The 26,638-nt window shown below is 23.4% G+C and overlaps 1 protein-coding gene across 20 annotated transcripts in view; it reads right to left on the bottom strand.

Annotated features, from left to right (window-relative positions):
* LOC129613411 (uncharacterized) overlaps nucleotides 1-26,638 on the bottom strand; it is an 83,615-nt gene that overhangs the window by 15,955 nt on the left and 41,022 nt on the right. For 12 of the 20 annotated variants that reach the window (XR_008697306.1, XR_008697311.1, XR_008697312.1 and 9 more), the window contains exons 2-6: nucleotides 14,936-15,325; nucleotides 13,370-13,471; nucleotides 13,043-13,135; nucleotides 12,314-12,436; nucleotides 9,558-9,659 (exon numbers count right to left, since the gene is read on the bottom strand). Coding sequence is in view for 6 of the 20 variants with exons in the window: in XM_055527458.1 (XP_055383433.1) it covers nucleotides 9,558-9,659; nucleotides 12,314-12,436; nucleotides 13,043-13,135; nucleotides 13,370-13,471; nucleotides 14,936-15,301 (786 nt within the window). In the remaining 14 variants the exon portion in view is untranslated. Of the gene's footprint in view, nucleotides 1-9,557; nucleotides 9,660-12,313; nucleotides 12,437-13,042; nucleotides 13,136-13,369; nucleotides 13,472-14,935; nucleotides 15,326-22,868; nucleotides 23,272-26,638 lie in introns of those variants that run through there. The other 8 variants (XR_008697314.1, XR_008697316.1, XR_008697317.1 and 5 more) reach the window with 3 other exon arrangements.

Raw genomic sequence — 26,638 nt, 5'->3', positions numbered from 1 at the left:
TAGGGCTAAATAAGGTTTAAAAACTATATTACTGCCATTTAGAAATAAAAATATTTAAAACAAAAATATAAACATATAAAATATTTAAAGTAAAACTCCAACATGAAAGAAGAAAGAAAAAATTATGAAAACAAATATCAAGGAAATTTTCATAAAAATTTTGAGTTTGTGTCATTCTAACTTCAAAATTGCTTGAATATTTTAAAAAATATACAATTCAGCAATTACTATTTATTTGCTGAATTGTGTGGTAATACTGTGTTATCACAATTTTAAAGTCAGGAATAGAAAGATAAAACATATGTACGTATATACATTTAAGACAATTTGTATAGGTTGTTATATTAAGACAATTTATGTATTAAGAAAAAAAAAGAGAAAATTAAGAGAAAATCAAGTCTCCTGACATTGAAGTTCCAATAACATTGTATTCCGTGATAATTCAGCAATGAGCACTTATAAGCTGAATTTTATATTAACAGAGGCCCGTCTACCAAAATGCAGATCAAACGTCAATTTGACTTATTCAGTAATAAAATATATAATTAGAAAATAAACAATTTTAATTGAAGTACAAAAATTGAAAAGACCAGTTCATATAAAAAAAGGTTAAAAGTGTAGCCGATTAGGCGCATATAAATTAATTTACTTATAAATATTTCAGGATTTCACTCTGGCCTACCTTTAAGGAGTTTTATAGAATTAGAATAAAAGAAAACAAAAAATTTTTAGAATTGCGTGTTCAAAACACTTAACAAAAAACATTTTTCCAACAAATGAAAGAAACCAATTAATAGGCACAATACCTAATAATTATATTGGTTTTTCGAATCAAAGTTTCAAGGACACTTTTATACTTATTATTAACTAAAATTTCCATATAAGTATTATTATTATCTTTTTGAATATTTAAGCGAAATTCAAAATATTAAAGGCGTATTTCGACATGGCAATTAAAGAGGAAACTGATGTTCTTCGGAATTTTTCATATTATTCCTTTGTTTTATTAGAAGTTCATTATAGAAGTGTATATATGTATTTGTATAATAATATTTTAAACATATATGCATATGCATATTAACTTATGACAGGTGCTATTTAATGTATTTAATGAAATTTTTTCTGAAATCAAAAGAAGAAAAATAAGACACAAATAAAAATTGTCAAGCCCATATTTTTTTCCCCCCCCAAAAAAAAAACCCACCTTGTAAAACCGAAAATAATTTTTCCCTTCTTTAAAAATTTTTATAAATCCGGTTTTTAAAAATGTTTCGTATTTACAGTTATAAAGAAAAAAAAATGTTTATAGTACCTAAAAGAATTTGACACGAACATTTTAAAAAAATCACGGCATTGAAAAAATTCAGACACGAAGAAAAAACAAAACAAAAAAAAATACCGTTAATCAAAGAAAGATATTTTCACATTTATCGTAATGAAATCGTATTTTTTTTTTTCGTATTACCATTTTACTTTAACAAGGATGGCCAAATGATTTGTTATATTTTTTTTTAAAGAATATAAATATCATTATGTCTATAACAACACACACACACTCATATATACATATTTATATTTATTTATATGCACGTATTTTATATGTTCGTATGTATTGCGTTATGTTAAAATTTTTAAAATAAAGCAATAAATGACACGCTAAATTCAGAGAGACAGACAATTTTTGGTAATTTAGCTTGCGTTGATTACGAGATGATTTAATATAGTGTTAAAATAGAAGGTCAAAATTTATAATTGAGTTCCAGAAAATAAATTTATTATTACCGTTATTAAATATTGTTATTATAATATTATTAAAATAGTTAGGACTAGCGGTGAATTAAAATAAACGGTAGAAGAAAATTTTTAGTTTTAATTTTATTTTTTTTTAGTGTCATTTTTTTAATGCTTGATTTTTACTATTTCTCTTGGTTTTTTAAGATCAATAAACACATTTTCATTTGCAATAAAATGAAGCAACAACACTCCTTAACCTTATATCCTTATAACTTTTCTATAAAAGGTTGAAGAAAATTTAAATAAAAGTGTAAAAATAGCCGTGACCCTTAAAAATTCGTGTGTACAGAAAATTCACGCTATTGAAAAGAAAAAGAGATTTCATTCCTCTACAAATTTTTGAGCTCTAACATAAACTTTGTAATACGAAATGTAATAAAACTCAGAAATTGTCAGAAATATTATTATACAAAAACCCATCCGTACACATTTCTATACTAAGATATTTAGTAGTCAATTAGGACTCATAAGATTAATGATATTCTAAACGTAACATTCTAAAACTACAGAAAAAAATATTCCCACATCGTATAAAGATTCCATTTTCTTCAATAAATACCAAAGAAAAAAAAAACTAAAATTGAATCATTTACTATTGTGCATACCTAAATTACATAATATGGTCGGTCATTCATTACATTTCATATAAAAAGGATCAGGATAATAAAAATTTCCAAAACTTTTATTTTTTATAACGAAAAAGAACAAAAAAAAAACAAAAACATGAACTCATTTGAGCATGTAAACCAAATTTCTATTACCACGCACAGGAAATCCTCTTAACAGTCAAACAAACACTAAAAAAAACGCATTATTTTCACCTTTTTTCCTTGGTTCACAAAAAAAAAAACGAAAAAATTACCAAAAAAATTACAAAACTTAAGTTTCTGTTCCATAATACTGAAATTGTATAAAATTACGAGCATAAGGACATACAATGTACATAAAAAGAAAAATGAAAATGAATTCGTAAAAAAAATAAGGACGACACACCTTGATATTAATAAAAAAAAAAAACTGGGGCATACAACAGTTTATTAAACATTTACATTCGACACGAATTTCACTTCCAAAAAAAAAATTTTTGTTTAATGATTTTCATTAATTTTTTACTGAAAAAAAAGTTAGTCCAGTTTGATTTTTCCGGAATAGAATAATTATTTTCAAATCAATTGATTATTTGTTACAATTTCCCTATAATACGTTAATGCTCTTATAAAAAGAAAACTATAAAAGAATGGAATATTCTTACAGTGACTAATGCGTCATCTGGCGCAAAGCCGAACTTTAAATTTTGAGCAGTTTTGCGGATATTACAAAACTTTGTAAAGCAGTGAATACTGGGAAGAATTCTTTTGCGTTACTTGAACAGCTTTAATTGGAGGGCATTTTAATAATAGTTTAGATTTCAATGTTGATACCTGACAGACCCATGTTGTAAGTTGTCAATGTTAATAAATCAGTATTTTCTGGTACTTTAAATTAAATTTAACTACATAATATTATGTAGTAGTTGAATAGTTGAAAATTTCCTTGCCTACTCTTTTCAAATGATAACGAGTTTGTTTGATAATTTTGTAGCTTCCAACTTGGTGCAATAATTTGAAAACTGGTTATCAAACTGCATTTTCTATCAAAATTAATTTGTGAAAATTTGACTTTTAATTAATTTTTCCCTCAAACTCATGCAATATAAGTTAGAAATTAATGTGTTTTTCAATTCCGTTTGCCCGCAGACTGCCTTATATTTTTAGAAATAAGCTTTACATTTTTTTTGGTTTTTATCAGACATTTTTACATAAATGTTAACCAAAAAAGTTGAGGTAATGTGGAGTAGGAAATACTTTTATTTGGATTAAAACGATTTTTCTTTCACAAAAAAAAAAAAAATAACATGAACAAATATTTTTTCCAAAGTAAAAACTTTATATTGAAAAATTTCGTCATTCCTATGATCTCATTCATTTCTTCTTTGCGATTCATGTAAAATTTTTATTAGAATTTTTTTTTATTCATTTTTATTAAGTATGTAGTTTTGGGTAAATTTTAGTTTATTTTATTGATCGCTATTATTACTTTGATTTTATTATTACCCACAAATTTTTAAAGTTTGTGTAATAAAAAAAAATATTTTAAGAGGTAAATTTTATTTGTCGGCAATTATTTTATATTGTTTTCAACACATAAGTGTTGCCTTCCTAAAAAAAACTCTTAAAAATTAAAGAATAAAAATTTTCCATGTATGGCGATTTTAAATTATATTCGAGTAAAAACCGATAAATTTCATAAGTCTCGTTCAATTCTAACAAAAAAAATTTTGAAAACGAAAATTTTAAAAGAATTGAATTGAAAAACAAAATGTTTACATAAGCGTAATCGGCAAATTTTCATTGACTAATCACTAATCAATGACACAATTACCGACAAATAGCCAATATTACAGCATACATTCGTATTATTGTGAATAATTGCTAATAATTACAAATTAAATCATGAAATTAACAAAATAATATCAAAAACTCTTGACATTGAGTTAAAAAAAAAAAAAACAAAAATACTTTCATTTTTTTTATTCACTATTATAATAATTTAGTTAGTTTGAATCATCAAAATTTTGCTCCCATAATAAACATTGTCTCCCCCAGAAAAAAAAAAATAACAAAAACTTGACAATAGTTTATTTTTAGAAAATGTTACCCATGTACGAGTATTAGATATACGAAAAGAAATATAGAAAATACAAATTTAAAAGCAACAAATACCAAACCTACATAAGCTAAAATTAATGACGTAATTTTGCAGTTCTATACACGATGATCATTCTCACTTCTCAACTACATTTTAAAAATATATATATATACACATAATTATGAAGTGATATTGCATAAATAGGTGAGTAATTTATATAGTATGCCTACTACATAATAAATAAATAAATAAAGTGGTATACAATTCTTAATTTTTTTATAACCGGCGCGACGCGGTATATGGCGTTTGAAAATAATTTATGCACAATAATATAAAAAAAAAAATATAAATAATTTAATTATGATGATGGTCGGTGTGAATACAAAATATAAAAATTGATGTAATAAAAATATTTTTGAAATTATGAAAGGTTTAATTAAAAAGACATTTTTAAATTTTAATAGCTGTTAAAAACATGAAGTTTAAGATAACATTATAATAATCTAAGAAAAACTGTCATCAGAAAATCATGACATAGAAAAATTCTAATAACATATTTGGAATCTGTATTGATAATTTTGATTTATATATGAAGCTCCCTTAATAATAAGCCGTAATAAATCTATATTACATGCAGTAAATATCGATTAGTGTGAAAACAAAACCAAAGCGGTAAACGGCAACGGTGGACGATTTTCGTTGTTAACACAGAACCAAATTTTCTTATTATTTTGCACATAAGTTCACTCACACATGAAAACAAATGATGTCGAAAGAAGAGCTCTAGCAGTAAAATAGGAATTTAGGTTATTTTACTGCCGTCGATTAAATCCGCGACTGTAATTTCACTTTAAATAAAATCCGCGACTGTAATTGAATTTTACTGCCAATTTCAAGAGTAGTTGCGCTTCAATTGTCAATTTTTCGGCACAATCATTTTTTCAGCAAGAATTAGTTTTATTTGAAAAGCAATTGATTTGAAATTCAGAATTTTAAGGTTAACTAAAAAACAAAACACGGAAATTAAATTATAAAAAATGAAAGTTTAAACAAAAATAAAATAAAAAATTAAAATCCTACCTATCCTCCCATTGTATTGCTTTCAAATATTTACCCGGTTATGCATTTTTTCTAATTATGTTTCTTAAATTAAAAATTACTTTTACTTCAAAATTATATAATATTAAAAAAAAACTATTCTTAATTAAATTAATCATCATTTTGCTCTTTTGAAAATTGTGATTGAATTGAATTCATTCCATTTTGTATTTTTGTCATTTTATTTATTGTAATTCCAATGAAATGAAAATAAAATGAAAATTTCAAAATTAATTGAGGTTATAAATCATCATTTTAGCCTCCCATTTCAATTCTATTTGTTTATTTGTTTGTTTTTTTCTGTGTATCGTGTATAAAAAGAATAAAATGACATTTAATATAGCACGCGTACCAACAATAAATAGTAAAAAAAAAACTTTAAATGACAAAAAATTAAAAAAAAAAGTTAAAATAGAAAAATTTCTTTTGTATTTAAATATGACAATTGATAATAAAAATATATCAAAAAGTCTAAAAATGGCGTTATTAAAAATGTTGAGCGAAAAAACAATGAGAGCAACGAGTTGCCATTTCAAATTTATATTTTAACAAATTTCATTATTTACAATTGAATTATGATGTTAATTATATAATAAACAGTAAAAATTATTGTATTGAAAGATTTTGAATATTTCATTGTTGTTTTATATTTATGATTTTATGATCAATTTTATTAATGAAAGCAGACCATAAAATTATAAATTATTGTTATTTTACTTTTTGAAATATTTCGATTAATTTATTTTTATTTAAATCGAAATTATTTGTAATATACGATTATTATATTAATATATCTAAAATAAATTATAAAATATGTCACTCATTAAAGCAATATGCTACAGAATAATAATTTTTCTATTTATTTCTCTCATTAGAGAAACCCTTTCTTAAATGTATTTCATTCCAAATAAATCAAAAAATAAAGAGTATAAATTAGTTATGGAATATTTTTGGTGTAAACAAATTTTGCACATAAATTTTGAAACTGTTTCGTAACTAGCCGTTATGGATTCTTAAACAAAATCACTCTCTTAATTCACTTTTCACAAAGTTTTATTGTGACTTTGTAAGAAAGACACTCAGACTGGACTCTTATGTCTAGACTCTAGACTGGACTGAACTCTGGCCAAAATGCAAATCGATTTTTGAAAAATTGTGAGAAACCATTTTATTTATATTTGTCATATAACGAAATATTTAAAATTTTCCGCTTACAGGAATATAAACACTTCAACCTATTTCGAACTTTCCACAGTTTGTAGCTAAAAATTATTCCGAACTATATAATTCTTTCAACTATACTCTTTTGAGCATAGGTACTATACTCACTGTTTAGTGTTATTGGAAGTATTACTCGTTTACAGTGTAATAAGTGCTTGCATATAGCCCTATAATTGTAATGTTGTAAAACATTATGATTTATTAAATTATTATCATGGATACGGTAGCAACAAAGCAAAACGATGATGATAAATGAATTCATCCTGTAAGGGTTCTCCTTTTTTTTTGAATTAATTATTGTATTTTTTGCTTCTCTTTATACAAAAGGATTCACTAAAATCTTTAGAAATGATGAAGTGAATTTAAAAATGAATTCACTTTTGCAAAAAATTTATGAAAATACAAATTTGATTAACTGTGGCAAACTTTATTTATCACATAAAATTATAAAAGTTAAAAATTTTTAACTGTTATAATCTTATATAAAAGTGGTTTTTGAGTTTTATTGCAATTTTGAATTCCTTATCATTACAGTTTACTAAAATATCCTTATGATTTTCTGAATTCAAATTCAGAAATTCAAATTTATTCTCTATAATCAAATTAAAATTTAACTGAGGAAGTTACTTAAACCTTAAACTTTTGTATATGCCAGTAATTAAATATTTTATAAAAGATTTGTTTTGAGATAAATTTATGTGATCATGTTTAAATCTACGTTACTTTTAATTAGATTTTCTCATTTAAATCATATGAGTAGAATATAGATTTGATTTATGATTAAAATTGTTATACTTTTTCATAAATTTTAATTACTACAATTTTATTTCGAAAGTAAAATTTTACAAAATGAATGGTATACTAAGTTTAAATTTAGAAATGATTTAATAATTCTTATTATACATAATACAATTAAAATTATAAAATAAATTTAATTATACATACATGTATGATCTAGATTGTGTATATGAAATGAGAAAGAAAGAACGTGATAAGTGAAAACAATATGATTTAAAATTAAAAACCTAGTAGTTAATCTTTAACCTTTTTATTTATAAAATTTTTTATTATGTTATTTGGTATAAAACTTATATAAGTTGTACATATATAAAAACTGAAGTATATATTAATATAATTATAAAATATAAAAGTAAAATTAAATTTTAAAGTAAGAGTAGAACTAATCGTATTGAATTGAAATACGTGATTTTTACTTTAAAATTTAAAATAAGAAAAAAACTTTCTTTTCTTTGTGATATTAATATTGGCGTTATCACATTCATACAATCATATAAACAATTTACAAGTTGTATAATTTTATAAAATTAAATTAAAATTGAAGGGTTATTAACATTTTCTGATATCAGCATATTGCAATTTAATTTTTAATGATTTTATTTTGAATTCATTTAATCAATCGGAGTAAGAATGATTTTCAGAAAGCATCAATTATGTCCTTTAAATGGTTTTGAAAAATTGTTCTTTAGATGGTTTTAAATAAGTCTATCTAGTAGCCCATTAAAATTTTGATGCTTAGTACAATCTTGAAACTTTGTAACTTAAATACAACATACATACATACACACATACATAAATACATATGTAAAAATATAAGAAATCTTGTTGGAACTATGCTTTTTCCTTTTGGAGAATTACAAATTTCATTTGCAAAATCACTCATTTACCGCAATAGTTCGAAAATTACAAGATTATAATTAACCCACCTTTTAATGGGATTGTGGTATGATGAAACTTCCATTTAAGTTTTTCGAGTTTTTGCTTTCAACTTGAACCTTCCGAATATTTCTCTACTGTATTTACTTTATTGATTCCATATTATCAATATTTCCAAAAAATTATTTTTAATAATTATTATTAAACAATTATCAAATTAGAAATTACATGAAACCAACTTTTCAAATATTTCAATTTCCAATTTGAACTTGTGAAGCCACCATGAAAAGCAAAAAATAAATTGTCATGTAAGCGGAGTTGCCATGTATTTTAAATTTTTTGAAACAATATTTTAAAAAAAGAATTGCATGTTTGACGTTTTGACGAAAAAAGAAAAAACGCGTCCAAAGCGAGAATTTTTCGGAAGCATGTGAAAATTTTATTTTTAAATTATTTCACATTTAAAAAAAATTGCACAAACATTTGATAGTATAATATATACATAAATACTTAATTATGTATATCTAAAAATTACATAAGAGTACTAATATTTGCAAGATATATGAAATTTTAAATACAGCATATTAAAAATAATTAGAAAATTATACAACATTGTATAAGAAAATTTCCAAAAAATTTAAACATAAAAGATATTATAATAAAAAATATTCACATATACAAGAGTATAACAAGAATAATTTAAGGTATAGTAATAATATAGCACAATAAACAATTCAAAAATAAAATGGTTCGAATTTCAAAAACAAAATTTGACAGGAAGAAAAAATTGAACCAAAAAACAAAACAAATCAGAATTTCAATTCAACAATAATAGTAAAAATTTGAATATTAGCAATTTGTCAAAATTCTGACAAACTTCTTAAATATTAATCATATAAATCTGCATTCATTGTGTATTAAAAAACTACTTAATACGAATAATATGTGTATATAATTTCAGTGGAAATATAGAAAAGAGTTTACAAGCATGACAAACATTATATAGAGAAGACAAAAGAAGGACACAAGAAGGAGAAAAACCAATCCAAAGCACATACATATATCGGATGAATCTTACATACTTGAAGAAAAAATTGAAATGTCATTGCCATCATAGTATAGGGATGATTTTGAGCGCTTTGTAATCGTTGAATTGGTGTCTGATCAATCCATTTATACCAATACTGTATAAAAATTTTTATTTTTATCAATATTTTATTAAAAAAAATATCCATGTATAAAATGTACATTGTGTAATATTAACATTTATGTTATACGTACATATAACATATTAGAAACTGCGATTATAATAATTATTTATTATATAGGGCAAGTTTTATTAAAATTCCAACGAACATTCAAAACAAATATTCAACAACTACATTTTATTTAAATTATACATACGCACATAACAATTATCTCTGTGTGATAAGAAAAAGTTATCGTTACAGAAAAAAAATCGATAATTTTAAATATAGCTGTGGGCAAATAAAAAACAATTTTGTTGTACCAATAATTTTTCACAGCACATGTCACATTTGACTAAATGATTTGTTTGAAACTCTTCTATTAATTTTTGAAACAAATTGATTATTAAACAATAGCTTAATAATTAAATAAAATTAAACGTTTGGTTAATATAGTGAAATCGTAAAAGTATAGTGAAATTTTTCAAAATAAAAAATTAATTTTGTGGAAAACAGCTGTCACATTGTTCAAATTTAATAATTTGATTAGAACCCCCACCTAAAAGAGCGCATTAGTTTTGAAATTTAACATTTTTTTTATGGTTTGCAGCTTATATTATAAAAATAACGAATTACTGTCAAAGGATGACATCGATCACCGTTATTTATCAAAATTTGAAAATTAAAAAAAAAACGCGTTAAATTTGTAAATGTCAACAGTTCATTGACTGAATTCAAAATTCTAAATTTTCTGAAAATATTATTTAGTACTAAATATTAAATTTAGATTTTTAATTAAAATATTATGAATTAGTTCCTCATACAGTATAATAGAAAGTTTTTATGTATATAATGTCAAAACTGACAATAATTAATCAGTTTTTTTTTCTCTCTCTTTCTATAAAATAAATTGATATTTAAAAAGAGCTGTCAACTTTGCAAAATATTTTAATAAATCAAAGTTGATTTTTTTTTATTTTATTTTATTTGAGCTTGCTTGCTTTTTTTTTGTAAATTTTCACAGAATATTAAATTTTCTTTTTGTGTATTTTAATTAATTAAATTCACAAATTTCAACATAATACGGAAAACATTCAAATTACCTAAAATAAAGAAACATTTAAATAAGCAAAAACAATGTAATTTTTGTTTCATCTCGTTTCACTTTACATTTAAGTCAAATTTTTACCCCCCTTTTGTTTTGTCAATATTTTCAATGATAATTTCATTTTAATTAAACAAGTGAAATTATATTTATGTTACAATTTATTTTTGAAATTTTACTTTGTTTCATTTTCTCTGCGTATTTACGTACATAAATGATAAATGTATGTATGTATATGAGAAACTAGTAATTGTGTTGTAAATAATTAACCTAAATATTTTTTCAATTTGACTATTACTGGAACCACACAAATGTTAATTTAAATGATTGAAAAAAAATATAAACGAAAAAAATTTCTAAATATGCAAGTATGTATTACAAGGTTTGCCATCTTGTTTGCAAATTAGGAATTATTGATTTTTGAAACTTTGTAAAAAATTTTTTTACTCAAGAGTTTCTTTTATACTGTGAAATATTAAAAATACATTTTTTATCAGTATGTATGTTTGTTCTTTAATTTCAAATTGACCTTCGTTAATTTGTCGAAATTCGAGAATATTACTGTGGTCGTAGGGTATAACAATAATAAAAACCAACGAATATGAGAATATAGATTTGGGTACATATCAAAAACATCCACTATATCGAAAACTAATTTTTTAGAATTTGAAGTTTAATTATTCTCTGTTTATAGTTTAAAAGGAAAAGTTTAAAATCATAGTCCAATTCTGTTCAAATTTTTTCATTTTGATGTTTATTTGACATAGAAATTCGTATTTCTTTTAAAACAGGGTTGTTTCCACAAAATTTTTGCTTTAATAATTCATATTTTAAACTACATACATGAAAAATAAAGTAAAATTAATTAAAATGTACACAGATGGCAACCTCAATTTTAAACGAAATTCTTTTATATTTTTTTGTGTTCTTTTCTTATGTATGCATTCAATTTTAATTTTGACACGTTCAAGTATAAACAACATTTAAAAAAAAAAAACAGAAAATAATGAAATTGTAAACACAATTATTATGAGTGAAATTATGAATGAACGCTTAGTGAAAACGTTCATTGCAATCAAAAATGATTACCGTAATCATTTCCATTTAATTTTGAATCCAAAGCAAACAACAAAAAAAAAAAACAGCTTGTAAGAATTTTTTTTACAAATGCTATGAAAATTAACATAAATATGTTAACTATTATTTTTAATAACTAAACGATTCATTTTATAGTTTAGTTTAAGGTTTTTGATTACTCAATGATTTTTTTAAAAATTAAAATGAATAAACTTTTCATTAAAAATAAATATTACCAAAAAAACTATTTTTAAACGTAGTTCACAGGTCAATCAACTGGATCGTTAAGCAAAGAGTTGTCAAACAAAAAAAACAACTTAAAATTTATTATTTTAAGTGATTTTTTTCTTATTGAAATATTTTTTCATTAAATATTTTTCTTTTCTCTTTTAAGTATAAATATTAATTTTAAATTTTATAATTTTATTTAATATTTTTAATACAATTAATTTTTGTTTTGTTTACTTACATTTTCTACAGAATTCTTCAAATTTTCATTTAACGTATGAACCCAGGTGTTTAAAAGTTCGTTAACAATGACTAAATCGCTGTATAACCAACGAAATACTTGACTTGTCCATGTTACAGATGACTACAAAAAAAAATTTAAATTAAATTAATTAAAATTATGAATTAGTAAAGTCTTAAATATTAAAATTATTCAGCGAGATGAATCACAATCAAACCAAATTTGAATCATGTTTGCAAAAGTATCAAACATTGCTGTACAACTTGTGTTGTATGATGTTTGATATCAAGAACATATTATATGACATGTAAAAATGAAGGATATTCTAATAGCTTTGTGTTTGGACACAAAATTTTGTTTGATGATTTATTACGTAAAATTTTACGTCGAGCATTATGCAAAAATGCTTGACAAATTGAAATTTTCATAAAATTTTTTATATGTCAAATAACTTTTCGGGCTAAAACATTTTGGACATCTAAAAAAAGTTGTTATTTACCGCAGTGTAATTAGCCGTAAAGAATTATAGTAAATTGGCTGACACATAAACTTTTAAAATCATAGAATTTTTCGCGGCGATGCATAGAATTTAGGACGTGTGTTTCAACTAATTTACATAATATCTTAGTTACGCTTACAACATACAGTAAACAAAATTTTGTATCCATCATGTAAAAATTTAGACTTTTAAAATTACAAAAAAAAAATGTATTATATAATATTACTTACAGTTTCTGGTCCAACAACATTTGCTGGCGGTAAAACAGTACGTTTTTTACGTAATTCCGGTCCTGGACTTTGACGTACGATTCGTTTACGAGTCTGTTTATTGTACAATATACAATAGAATAATATTTTAATATTAAAATATTAAGAAAATTTTTTTAATAAATTTGCTTCAAATGTGAATTAATAAAATAATTTTTAAAAAAATAAAAAGTTCATTTTTGAATTTATAAAATTAAAATTTAAATAAAAAAGTATACGTAATGAAAAATTTAAAATAAAATTTAATGAAATTATTGTATAAAATAAAAAATTGGTGTAAAACTTTACGGGTGGTGTAGCTGGAACATGTCCGCGTGAATGTCTCATACTACCACCACCGAGGCCTCCGCCTCCAAGGCCTCCACCTAAAGGTCTAACTGAAGATAATTCCTGTAATTAAAATGAAAAAAATTCAAGAAAAAACGAAGAATGCAATTAATAATGGACCTTTTTTGAAATTATTTTTTTATATTAGCATTCACAAAAAATTCTCAAGCCCGCCAATTGAAAACCTTTTTTTTTTTTTACAAACCAGAAAAATTTAAAATAAACCAAAAATACTACAAATTTCAACTACAATCCAATTTTCAAACTACAAAAACTAAATTCAGTGAAAATTTTTATTGAAATTTTATTTTGTGCAAATTTTATAAAGTGTTGTTGAAGACAATATGGGACAAAAATTATAAATTGCGTATATACAACCTACAATATATATACATAAAATTATGAGTAATTGAAACAATATGAGTTGGTTATTTGTCAAAACTCACATCAATTTTCAACTGTGGGCAACTGTGTTTCGGTTCGAAGCTTTGAATATCGGAAATAAAACAAATATACATATATTGTATTGTGTGCTCACTTTAATTAAACCCTTTAATTTTTGTAGCCACTACAATAGCAATGTTGCTGTTACCTTCACCAAGTGTGTGTGCTGCTATTGTATGAAATTTTTTGTTGTTGTAAAGAACAAAATGAAATAATGGCATGACATAATTTACTTATAAAATAAAGGAACTATTGGGGTGGTTGTCTAAAATACATAATTATATCAAGGGAAGTAATAAACTGTATAACTTTTTTGTCCCCAAAAAGTTTATTACTATTGATTTATTGATTTCTATAATAAACGTCAGTTTTGGTATATGTCAGTAAAATGACAGTTGTATATTATAATTGCGATCATAAGAAATCAAAAAAATTTTTTCATAATGAATTAGTTTTATACTTTTTATTCAAGTTTTTGTTAAATTTTTTGTTTTGAAAGTTTTACTTAAAAGAACTTGTCAACTTTGTTTTTTACTTGTCAACACCCTAGTAATGTGGTGTTATGTTTTGGAACTAGCAGTTAATATAAAATGTAGTTTAAAATTAAAATGTAGAATAAGGTAATGAAAACATTCGTTGGTGTTTATTTATAAAAATTTTCCAAGTATTGGATCAAGACAATAATCGCATCTAAACTGAGTTCAATGTCTAATGAAAGTGAATAAAATCCTCAATTTCTGATACTTTTAATTTTATATATGTGTGTAGCTTGTTAATTGCCGATTTGGTAAGAAGTAACAAATTCTTTCAAACTTTTTATGCTTTTGAACTTAATTGCATTTTCTTTCATTACAACATGAGCTTGTGCACTAAAAAGTTTTAATTTTTACATAAAATCCAAATTTAACTTTTATTATGATGAAAATTATGAAATTATAAATATGTATGTACAATGAAAATGATATTTAAATTAAGAATTCAAAGTAAAATTAAACTAAAAACAAAACAAAAACATAAAACAAAAGTATTTTTTACTCTAAAAAAACAAAACAGCAGAAAAATTTTTCTTTTATTTTTACTCACTTTAGTTTCTTTACTCGCTAGAATTTCTCTTGGCTCTGATAAACGTCTTGGTTGATCAATAAGACCACCGACTCCACCACCAACGCCGCTTCCACTTAATAATTTAGTAGCACCGATACTATTTGTTATTGCTTTACCATTTGGTGTTATTGCACCACCAGTTGCCGTTTTTGTTCCATCAGTAACTGTTGTTGTTGTCGAATCAATTTTTAAATAATATTTTCGATATAAAAATTTACACAGCCATACTAAGAATAGGGCTATTACAGCCCAAATAAATACGAATATCGCTAATGAATCCATTGCTAAATCACCAATTCCTTCAAATGAGCAGATATAATCATCGATTTGATCTGCCAAATCCATTTTGTAATTCCATCGACATCATTTCTATAAAAGAAGGAAAACTTATAAGTGAATAAGTATACTTAAATTGAGTGTTATAATAAAATTATCAATAAAAAAATTTTTTCAATATATTAAAATTTAATTTTATTTCTTTTAAAGTGAGAAAATAAAATGTTTTATTATATTATTATTTTTATTATATTAATTCATTAAAAATACCAAAACTTTAAAAACTATTCTATTAATACTTAATTATTTATACAAAAACCAAATAGATGCAATTAAAATTATATAAAAATTTACACTGGATTACAGCCAAACTAATTTATAAGAAAAATCTAAGCGCCTGGTGTTAAACGTATAAACACAAGACAGTCGAATAATTTTGACAATTAATTTTAAATCAAAAAGAAAAAACCTGAATATTCAAAACGGAGGCCAAAAAAATTATTGTTTTTTAATTAGATATTAGAAAATAAATACATATAACAAAGCATTGCGGAAATTTCATTAGAATAGTTTCAAAAATTTGCCCCCATAGTAAGTATTTATTGCTTTAATAATTATTTTGTTAAGAATTCTTATAATTTTTCTAATATAATTAATTATTTTAGGCATAAAAAAATACTTCAATCTATAAATTAAATATTTCAGTAAATAAATTTGCTTAAGAGTTGAATAAAATAATTGCAAAACTAGATGAAGAAAAATTGTACAAAAGCACATAAATTACGGGAAAGGTTGGTACGTGGAAGTTTATACTAAAGAGGTGAGCAGAAAGTGGATTATGGAAAAATCTTGAGTAGATCAAAAATAAACACGATATTTTAAATACTTCAAGACAATATTGTTAGGAATAAAACGGCAAACGATATTTTAAGTCACATCAATTCAAAGTAATAAGTGAACAATATCGAAACAGCAGCAATGAAGTTGTAAGAACAACGAACTATATAATACACCAATTTGATCGTAGTTATAATAAAATATGGTGTTATAAGAATTGCAAGGAAGTTAATGGAGATTATCATAGATATGATAATATGAAAAAACCCGGAACCCAAACCGGACAATAATCAAATTCTGGGAGATATGTCATGCAAACATATAATTAATACCATTTTACTCGGAACATTAATAACACCGGAAACGTAAAATTTAATTGCGACCACGTAATATTCTATTGCTTACTATATAAACAAGTATCCGGTAAATTACATTTTTGCTAATTAAAATTAATCAGAAGTACAATTAAAAATTATTTTTTTCGTGCTTAAAACCTAAAGTTACACAAATAAAAATGCATCCAACTTTTATACTCCAATTACATCCAAATTTTAACATGTTTATGTATAACAAAAATGTTGTAATAACCATAATAATACATAATTATTATCTGGAGTCATTTATGATTACATATGTACATACTATGTGTACAGTAATATCACACATCCAAAAGCATTATTTACTTGACATTTTTATTATTGATTTTTTATTTTAATTGTACACCATTTTATTTACATAGAAAATATTTACAAATTAAATTTTTTTTTCGCTCATACGAGTATCAGAATTAGTTTATTTTTCCAGTAGAATTTTATATTATACGTTCATATGTATGTGTGCAAACATAAATAAAGTAAAAAATATTAGCGAAGGTATAAGTTAAGAAAAAAATTGTGTTTCCTGTGATAACGGTGAGCAACGGTTTCACTTTTGTTTTTTTTTGTCAGATTAACGATAACACGATTTAAGTAGCCAATAATAGCAAAAAAAAAAGTTTTTTTTGTTGATCAAACATTCAATGTCGTCAATATAATCTGTTGTGATCACATGTACATACATTCTATATTCCTAACTGAAAAAAAAAAATTATAATTTATTGTACATGATAATTGATTTCTGTGTCTAGTCAGTTAAAAAAAATGTGATGACTTCTGATAACGATTAAAAACAATATAATTTTTTCTAAATAATAAAAGAAATTATAAAATTTTAGCGGATTCTTCCTTGCGAAGTGAAATAAAAATTGAAATCAATATGAAATAACAAAAGAATTGGAAAAGAAATCTTAAAGTCAAAGTAAGAAGAATAATATCAACTACACCAGAAGATTGTAATTAAGACTTCATAAGTTAAAATATGAATATTACATCCCCGACACTCGGAATATGAATTTTACATACCCGACACATCCGATTGTCTCTAACACAGTAAAAATAGCAAAATTGAGTCAAATGAATGCTTTTCAAAGTAGCAGAAGCTTCCATTCAACAAGTGAAAATATTGCTTTTAAAAGCATTATATTACATTATTTAAATCACTTTCATTTATATATACCAAAATATTTCAAATGATTGCATACATTTGGGATAAGACACAAAAAATTGAGAGAGCCGTTAACACAATGGTGTCAAGAAATTCAAGAGTTAATTGTGGTGATATAAGAAAAATAATTATATTTTTTGATGGCATGGCATTTACCATTATCTTTTTGCATTTAAAGCTTGACGTTTTGTAAATACAATGTGCAATAAATTGCAAATTATCACCTTTCGAATTTACATATTTCGAACAACGATAACTTGAGAGAGGATGGAGTTAAAAAATTGGAAAATATTTATGTTATATAACATTTAATTTTAACTGCCATTTTGTTATTTTCCTGTTTAACTTTTCATACTTTAAAATTTGTTAGTAATTCCAACATTTAAAACAAGTTAAATTATTAATAGTATACACTACAACTTTTATTTGTTTTAAGAATTCAGATTGTATTTGTGATGTTTCCACATATCACTGAATTTTTTCTCTAGAATATTAAAGTTCAAATCACTATTTTGAAATTCTAAAATAAAAAAAACTTGTTTTATTATTTTAAAAACATAACAAAAAAAAAATTAATAAATCCACCGGCAACACATTAAACAATATACAAAAAAAAAGGTTAATCAAGAAAATATTGGATAAAAATATTTCAATAAACTATAAAATTTAAACCGGACATGTGAAACCACTTGAAAAATAAAAGAAAAAAACAGAGTTGAATAACAAATTCATAGAACAATATTAAAAAATTTTATAACTCCTTACTTAATAACAACTACAAATTGTGTGAACTACTGTACAAGTACCGAATTCATTAAAAAAATTAAAAATTTATTGTAATTTTATTCCTTTGCTATAGAGAGGTTTTTTCTATTTAATTCAAATAAGGTGCCTATGTACACTAAGCGAATGCATACTTACGTACATAAGAAAATTTTATACAAAAATTATGAATTTTATTCTCGAAAATACTTTTTTAACTATTTTTTATAAAATACAACTTTTTTCAACTTCCTTCCTTTTCAAATTTACCTTCATATCAAACAATCAAATTATATTGAATTAAAAGAAATAACCACAATACAACACAAGAAAACAAAAATGATAACAACACAAAAAAAAAATTATCGATTCTTTGAAATCGATTAATATGATGAATACGAAAATCGTAGTATATATATCTATATGCAGAAGAGAAATGACCTCATTATTTCTTTTTATTATGAAAATACGTGTAACTCTAGCTACTTCACATATATGTACCTTCCTACTTATACATTAAATTGATGTTGGTATAACTTTATTTTCATATTTAAATTAAATGTAATTACAAAAAAAAAAAAACGTATATGTACATACACCTATTACATTTGGTAACAGTAAACAACATTATATACATACATAAATATAAAATAACAGAAATTTTATACCTACTTTTAAAATGATAGTTAATTTTATATGAAAAATTACTACACCATGAACAGTTAATATACAAGAAAATAAAACAAAAATCCATTTCATTTCGCATGTAAAGTATTTTATTATACTATAATGTATTATACATAATGACAGTGAAATATTACAATATTTTGAAATTACTTTGTTTTTCCTTGTTTCTTTCTTTTTGAAGTTGAATAATAAATTTGGAAATTTTGTAATTAAATTAATTAACTGAATTATTTTTTACACATAGTGGTAACAATAAGAGAAAAAATTTATTAAAAATTTATCTAACTTATGATTGCTGATTAATGAATTTTGATGTTTAATAATTGTATAACACTTATATAGTTGTATAACACTTATATAGTTGTATAACACTTTAAATAAATAGCAGTATTTGCATTCTATTTAATGTTATATGACACTTGAACACCCCCAGGGTATAATTCTTCCAGCTACAGTCTATATAAAGCAGCAAGTTGGTCGAAGGAATATAGTTTCGCCTATTTATTCTAGTAGATGGCTTCATATTTTCGTATGAAAAAAAAAATGGTATGACATTTAAATTTATATATCTGTTTTTATTCTCGTATAACAAAATCTTTAATTAAAGGTGCGTTCCTGTATCGTGGAAATAATTGAAATGGTAGATATATTGGAGAGAAAAGGATCTAGTTCTTTCTTTATAGAATCAGAGCTCTTCTGTGAAGTAGAATAACGCACAGTACAAGGTGAACTAAGGAAGAGTTGGAGAATGCGCATTTTCCGGAGATCCAACAAGATAAAATCTTTTGGAAATCTATTACCATAAGCGTTTTAAGAATATTATTGGAATAGACAATTAACGGGTGAAAGAACTCTTGGATATTTTGTCCGGCTGTTACGAACTAGGGTATACCTCAGTGATAATCACTATATTAGGGCATAAACAACATTGATGGAAGAATAGTTTGATACTGGTACAATACCGACCAAAAGAGCACAACCAGTATAAATTTAAAGTGAAAACTTTTTTTTACTGTAATTACAAAAGACAAGAATAACTAATCAAATATCATTAGTCGAATAGCTAATCAGATGTATGAGAACTATTCTGTAATTTATTTTTAAAATCGATTCAACTAAATTTCCATGTTTATATAATACGAAATTTTAAATTCTTTAAATATTACTGAACCAACGATATAATCAATATGAATAATTTATTAATATTTCAAATGCTTTCCATTCTATTACAAATATGAAATTGTATTCAAGAATTAACAACACATAAGACATTAGAAAAAAATTGGAAAAAAAAAACCGTTGTCGGAAGGAAGTTCATGTCAAGTTCATGTCAATTATGCTACGTTTTTCTATTTAATAACATTTTTATTTTAAAAAATAAGCTGTTTAATATTTTCATTTTCTTTAACAATCGTTTTACTCATAATAAAAAAAAAACAGTGAAAAATTAAAAAGTAAAATTACGTCTTCTATCGATGAAAGCATGTACAACGCAAGAACCTCCTATCATCTATACCTAAGAAAAAAATGAAAACATTAAACATGAAAAAAATTTGATTTAAATTTTAAAAAAGACTTAGTAGAGTGAGTAATTATTAAATAATTGTTTTTTAAACGCTAACATGTAATTATGAAAACAAAACAAAATTTAAAAAAAATTACAAATTATAGCCTAACACGACAGGCTTTTTCAATTAATGAACACTCCATTGTATTCAAAAGAAAGTAGTGAAAAATAAAGTTTCTTCCGAAAGACTTTTGGTTAAAATTTTAAAATTAAAAGTGAATTTGTAAATGTGCAATACTTGAATTAGAGGCCAATTGGCTTTTAGGGATTTTATTTAAATTTTGTTTGAGAATAAGCGGGTTTGTTTTATGTTTTCGTTGTGTGTTTCAGAGGCCAACTGGAAGATACACAATTCATTTTTGACTCCATACATCAGCTTGTTAAAATAATTTCAACCAGTATTGTAGTTTATTTTTATATTTGTATTACGATTATTTAAATAAGAAAACAAATCGATTAAAAATTAATTTGTAACAATCTTTTATTTAGTTTCTTTTAGTTTATATTTTTATTTCATTGTATATGCCATAAAATAATTTCAAACATAGACTGTATGTCGGCAATAAAACTCTTGCTATACATGGTTTTACAATTAGTAGTACATATAGAAATTTTACCGATATGTTTTTGTAAGTATATTTTATCACTAATTCAAGCATTTATTTTGATTAACTTTATTGATCTTTTAAAATTCAATAGATTAATAATAAACGGAAATAAAATGAAACAACAGAAGCAGTGTTAAAGAAGACCGTGAAAGTTGAGCTTTGCTGAAAAATATCAGAATGTGATCGATCAAGAAATTTACTTATAAGTACATCCCGAAGGTGTACCCATACATTACACTAATTTTTATATGTGTAAATGTAAATTATTGCATTAATATTGTTATAAGATACAATTAATACCCTATTTTATTTTTACCTTTTTAGCTACTTCTATATATCGAAAAATGGAGCTACTTAACACAGAATAATCACTTTTTCAATAAATTTTGACAAATGGATTTCATCACATTTCAATAAATGGACAAATGTGAAATCGTAGCAGCAAAAGTCATTCCACAGTGCAAAATATTATTAAAAACTATGGAAACAATAGACAATTAAAGATAAATTGAAAAATGAGACGTTCAAAAATTTTTATAGCTAGAGAAGAGCGAAATGAATTACACATTGTGAAAAATAATTCCAAATTGTCAACTGCCAAAATTACTCAAAAGATCAACAAAACGTCTTGGGAAGTTGTAACCGCCAAACAGTACTGACTACCTTACTGTCAATGTTGAAAATTAATCAAAAATTTTTATATGTTTATTTTTTCTGTTCCTGAAACAACTTTTACTTAAAAACGATGCAATATCTTTCAAAGTATATAAACGATTCAATATCAATTACAAAGTATATAGTTTTGTTAAGAATGCCAAATTAGTTATTACATAACATGTTTTACTTTTCGATTTCCGGAAATCAGTGTTTTTTTATGTTTGAGCTAAACATGAAATAAATAAATAAATATTTTAATTATCTTAACACCTCTATACTATAAATTATTATGGCATATTTAAAATTCAAAAAATTGTTTTTTTTTAAGTTTAAGAACTACATACAAAATTGATTCAGAAACGACTCATAATTTATGTACATTGCTTTATACTTATTTTTAAATGCTTTTATTATAAACTAAAAAAAAAAAAATACAAAATTTCGTTTATATAAAAATTGCAAAAATAATTTTAATTTCTTCTTCTTTTTCTGAAACAATTGAATTGTAAAAGAAAAAAATATTTTCTTTTTTGTAAAATAAACACTTGTCATATTAGAAAATTTTATTCAAATGTACACATGTAGGTTATATGTATATGTCCACTATATGTATATATATAATTATAAAATAATCATAAAATAGTTTTATAATGTGAAAATTTAATGAAATAATTTCACCAAACACAATAATTGGTTTTATATATGGCTATTAAGAAATCCTTGATAAAATTTAAATATAGAATTTTGAAAAAAAAAAAAATTATGCACGAGTACATACACTTAAACATATTAACATAATAATTCGCAAATCGAATCTTTAGTACGTAATTAAATTAATTAACACTTTTATTTAAATTTTTTAAATAAATAATAATAATCAATAATTTTTAAATAAAAAAAATATTATATAAAAAAGCAAAAGAGAAAAAATTAAAACTGTAAATAATAATTTAAAAATATTATGATCACCACTTACAAAAAACATAACCTTAAAATTTTGAAGAATTCTGCTATAGAAATTTTTTTCCCCCTTATTCTATATAGACAAAATATTGCCACACTGTTCTATATTAAAATTTTTTTACTCTATTTATTTTTTCTTTTTAAATGACATAATCACAAAAATTTACAAGACAACAGAACAAAAATATTACAACATTAAAAATGAAAATATTATAAAAAAAATTAGCACAATTTTCACGTTATACACACAAAGAAATTTTTTTATTTACAACAAAAAAAAATAAACTTAAAATGAAAATAAAATTTTTTTTTTTTATACTATTCAATTTTATTTAAATTTTTATTTTAATTCATAATTTTAATTCGATTTTAAAAAAATTTAATAAAAAGCAACATTATTTCGCCATTTTCATCTCCTTTGTGAATAAGAGAAAACAGAAATTTTTTTAAAAAGAGAAAAATTGAAAAATTTTTTGACATTTCATTTGTCAAAAAAAGCAAAAGATACAAAGTACCTATTTCAATGATCATTTATTTTGATTTTTTTTTCACCACAAAAATTTTCGATTATTTGTGGGGAAATTTTTTAAAATTTCTTTTCAATTATATACCGTTATTTCCTTAGAAACGTTTTATTTTTTTAATTTTTGATGGCATTTTTATTAATCATTTCTAATACTAAAAACCATCAGAGTATATTTACGGTAAAATTAAATTAAATTTAATAATTTTCTTCAATATTCAAATCCAAATTATTAAAAACTAAAAAAATGTGTGAAAATTTATGAAAATAAATTTTATAAAAGCATTCACTATATATATACGTATATTAATTAATGTAATGTTATTATTACATTATTCTCTGTTAAGAACAGTGCTGCCAGTTATAAAATTTATGTGAGATTTTATTCAAAAATCTTTTTAATAATAAAAATTAACTCAAATTTCAGACAATTTAACAGAAAAAACGGTGTACACAAGCAGAATAATTTTCTGCTAATTAAAAATTTTATTGACATAACAGTTCTCAATAAATATGTACATGAATGATAACATAAACACAGCTCACAAGAAATAAAAATACATTTCATATCGACAGACGAAGAACTTGGCATTGGTTTTTTAAATCAGCGAAACAACTTTAGGTTTAGCATTGTATAACAACCTATATTGTTCAAGTCAGATACACAGTTAAATTAGACACTCTTTAATTTGAAATAACCCCTAAAACACTGCAATCTAAAATAAATAAGTTGGCTGAGAATAATAATTTCAGAGTGATTTGAAATAATTATAAAAATTTTTACCTTAGAAATCTATAACATTGAAATTCTAAATTCATATGGCAACATTTTTTTTATTTATCTGAGAAAATTTTCAAAAAAAAAAAATATTTTGAATTTTTTTTTTTTTGTGTGTGTTCCCTGACAAGGGGAATTTTATTTTTAGTATTTTCTTTTTAGGCCAAATGATTTGGTGTTTTTTTTTGTTTTCTTTTTCATTATTTTTTTTTATTTCTGTAACAGTGTTTTTATAAAAACTATATACTTCCTTAAGAAAATATTTTGTATGGTAGGTAAAATATACTGAAAATAAAATATAATGTTTATTAAAGGTTGTTTACACATGAATAGAAAAATATTTTTTTTTGTTTTGCGAAATTCATTCTAAAAATATTTTCTTAAAATTTTTTAAAAATAATTTTTGTTTATGTACATATATACCCGTAACGTGCAGATAGTTTAGAATTTTGAATTAATCAAGTCATTTTGATTTAGTTCTAGGTAGAAAAACTGGGATTCGACAAAACATGGAAAATTCGAGGAAACATGTGTTTACATTGGAATTCATGCAAATACAAATTCATAATAAGAAGCTGTTAAATTAATTATAAATCTTGTCTCATTAAAAAATATGAACGTAAAAGGAAGTTGTATCTACCTAAATCTGTCCTGTCCTGTCCTAACAATTTGTCCTGTACAAATTGAATACAGAACAACCTACTGGACAAATTAAATTAAATCGAGACCCAAATCCTTGTATACAAAAGTGAATATAAAATAAAATTCTACCTGTTCGGAACGCAAAATACAATGAGCAAATACTCATTTAAAGTATATGTGTCAAAGCCCATATTATGTCAGAGTTACAATAAATCGGTTCCGCTTCTGTAAAAAAAGATTACAATTAAGTATTAAATTTTTTCAAAAATATTTTCTTATTTAAACATGTTTCAGTACTATCGGAGACCAAATAAATTTATTTAATATGAAAAAAAAGGAAAAAAAGAAAACAAATGAAAATTTATATTTACTAGAGCACATTTAAAACTAATGACGTCATCTTTACCTTACGTTTCTATATTTGTGCGTAAATTTACGAACACATAAGCAAAATATTGAATTTAAAAAAATAAAAGAGAAAAAAATTTCTTGTCTGACTGATAAAGAGAGAAAATTTTAATTAAATAAAAAAGTTCCTTTTTTTATTTTTGTTTTTGCTCTTTTGCAATTTTTATTGATGAAAATTTTGCCAAGAATACAAAAAAAAAAGGAAATCTATATTGTGAGAATTTTTTTTTGTTCTTGTCCACGGGTCCATTGTCTAAAATTGGCACCAAATTAATTAAATGATTTTTATTTTTTTTTTTTCTCTACTTTAGTCTAGTAGCACTTATAATAAAATGAATAATGCATATCGTATGTGTTTATCGTAAGTATATTGCATTTAGGAACATGAAATATTAATTTTAATAAAATATTTTTAAATATTTAATATTAAAATTTAATTACAATTTATGCATTTTTCAATAAAAAATTTGGTTTTAATTCAAAATGGTTTTTTTTGTATTTGTTGAGGAATAAAAATGATTGCGCGGAAGTATGCTTGCAGAATTGACAAAAAGTGCGTGATTTGCAGTATGCACATTTATTATTTAAATAAAAAACTCAACAATATAGAAAATTATTAATTTTGAAGAAACATTTACACAAACAGAATTTAATATGTATACAATAAAACGATAAAAACCGGTTCATAAACCTGATTGAGAATTAATATTAATTACGGTACTGCAATATCCAATATCCATATATAACAAAGCAAATGAACTTTTTAATTAACCTTTTAAATATTTAAATATAAAAACTTGTTTTTTTTTTTTTTAAATAAAAAATCAAAAGTTCAATAAATTTGAAACTTGATTTACAAGTAATTATATTCGAAGTTCATAGACGACAATCTGTCGAACAACATTTGCGGTATTATATGGGCTTCTGTCTTAATTAAATATTTTTAATTAATTATATTTTTTATAATTAAAGAATTATATAATATATTTTATATTCACAAAAATTTAGATTTGTGTAAGAAGATGCGGCAGAAAACTATTATAACCTACTATAATAACAATTTATCGTTGAGTTTCGTTTCCGAACAAATGCGTTACTACCGGTCGGAATATAACAACATAAATATAGAACATATTATAATTCGGAGCATTTCTATTTTAAGCATATGTACATGGTTTTGAACATTTTTCTTAATTAATCTGTTGTAAATTTCTTTGATAATATTTTTAATTAAATACAAAGTATTAAAAATAAATATTTACTATAATTCAACAAATTACATGCATACGAGTAGTAAGATAGAAATTTCTCACAATTTCTAGATGTACACTTGAAATAATATTGTGAAAAGAAAAAAAATTTCGAAATAATTTTTATTTATATTATTTGCTTTATACAAAGAAAATCAACAAAAAATAATGCAATTTTATTT

Source organism: Condylostylus longicornis, unplaced genomic scaffold (assembly GCF_029603195.1).
Source record: "Condylostylus longicornis isolate FDR11 unplaced genomic scaffold, ASM2960319v2 ptg000083l, whole genome shotgun sequence".
Lineage (NCBI taxonomy): Eukaryota > Metazoa > Arthropoda > Insecta > Diptera > Dolichopodidae > Condylostylus > Condylostylus longicornis.
The sequence above is the reverse complement of the archived record's forward strand: the minus strand, read 5'-3'. Positions and strand labels throughout refer to the sequence as shown.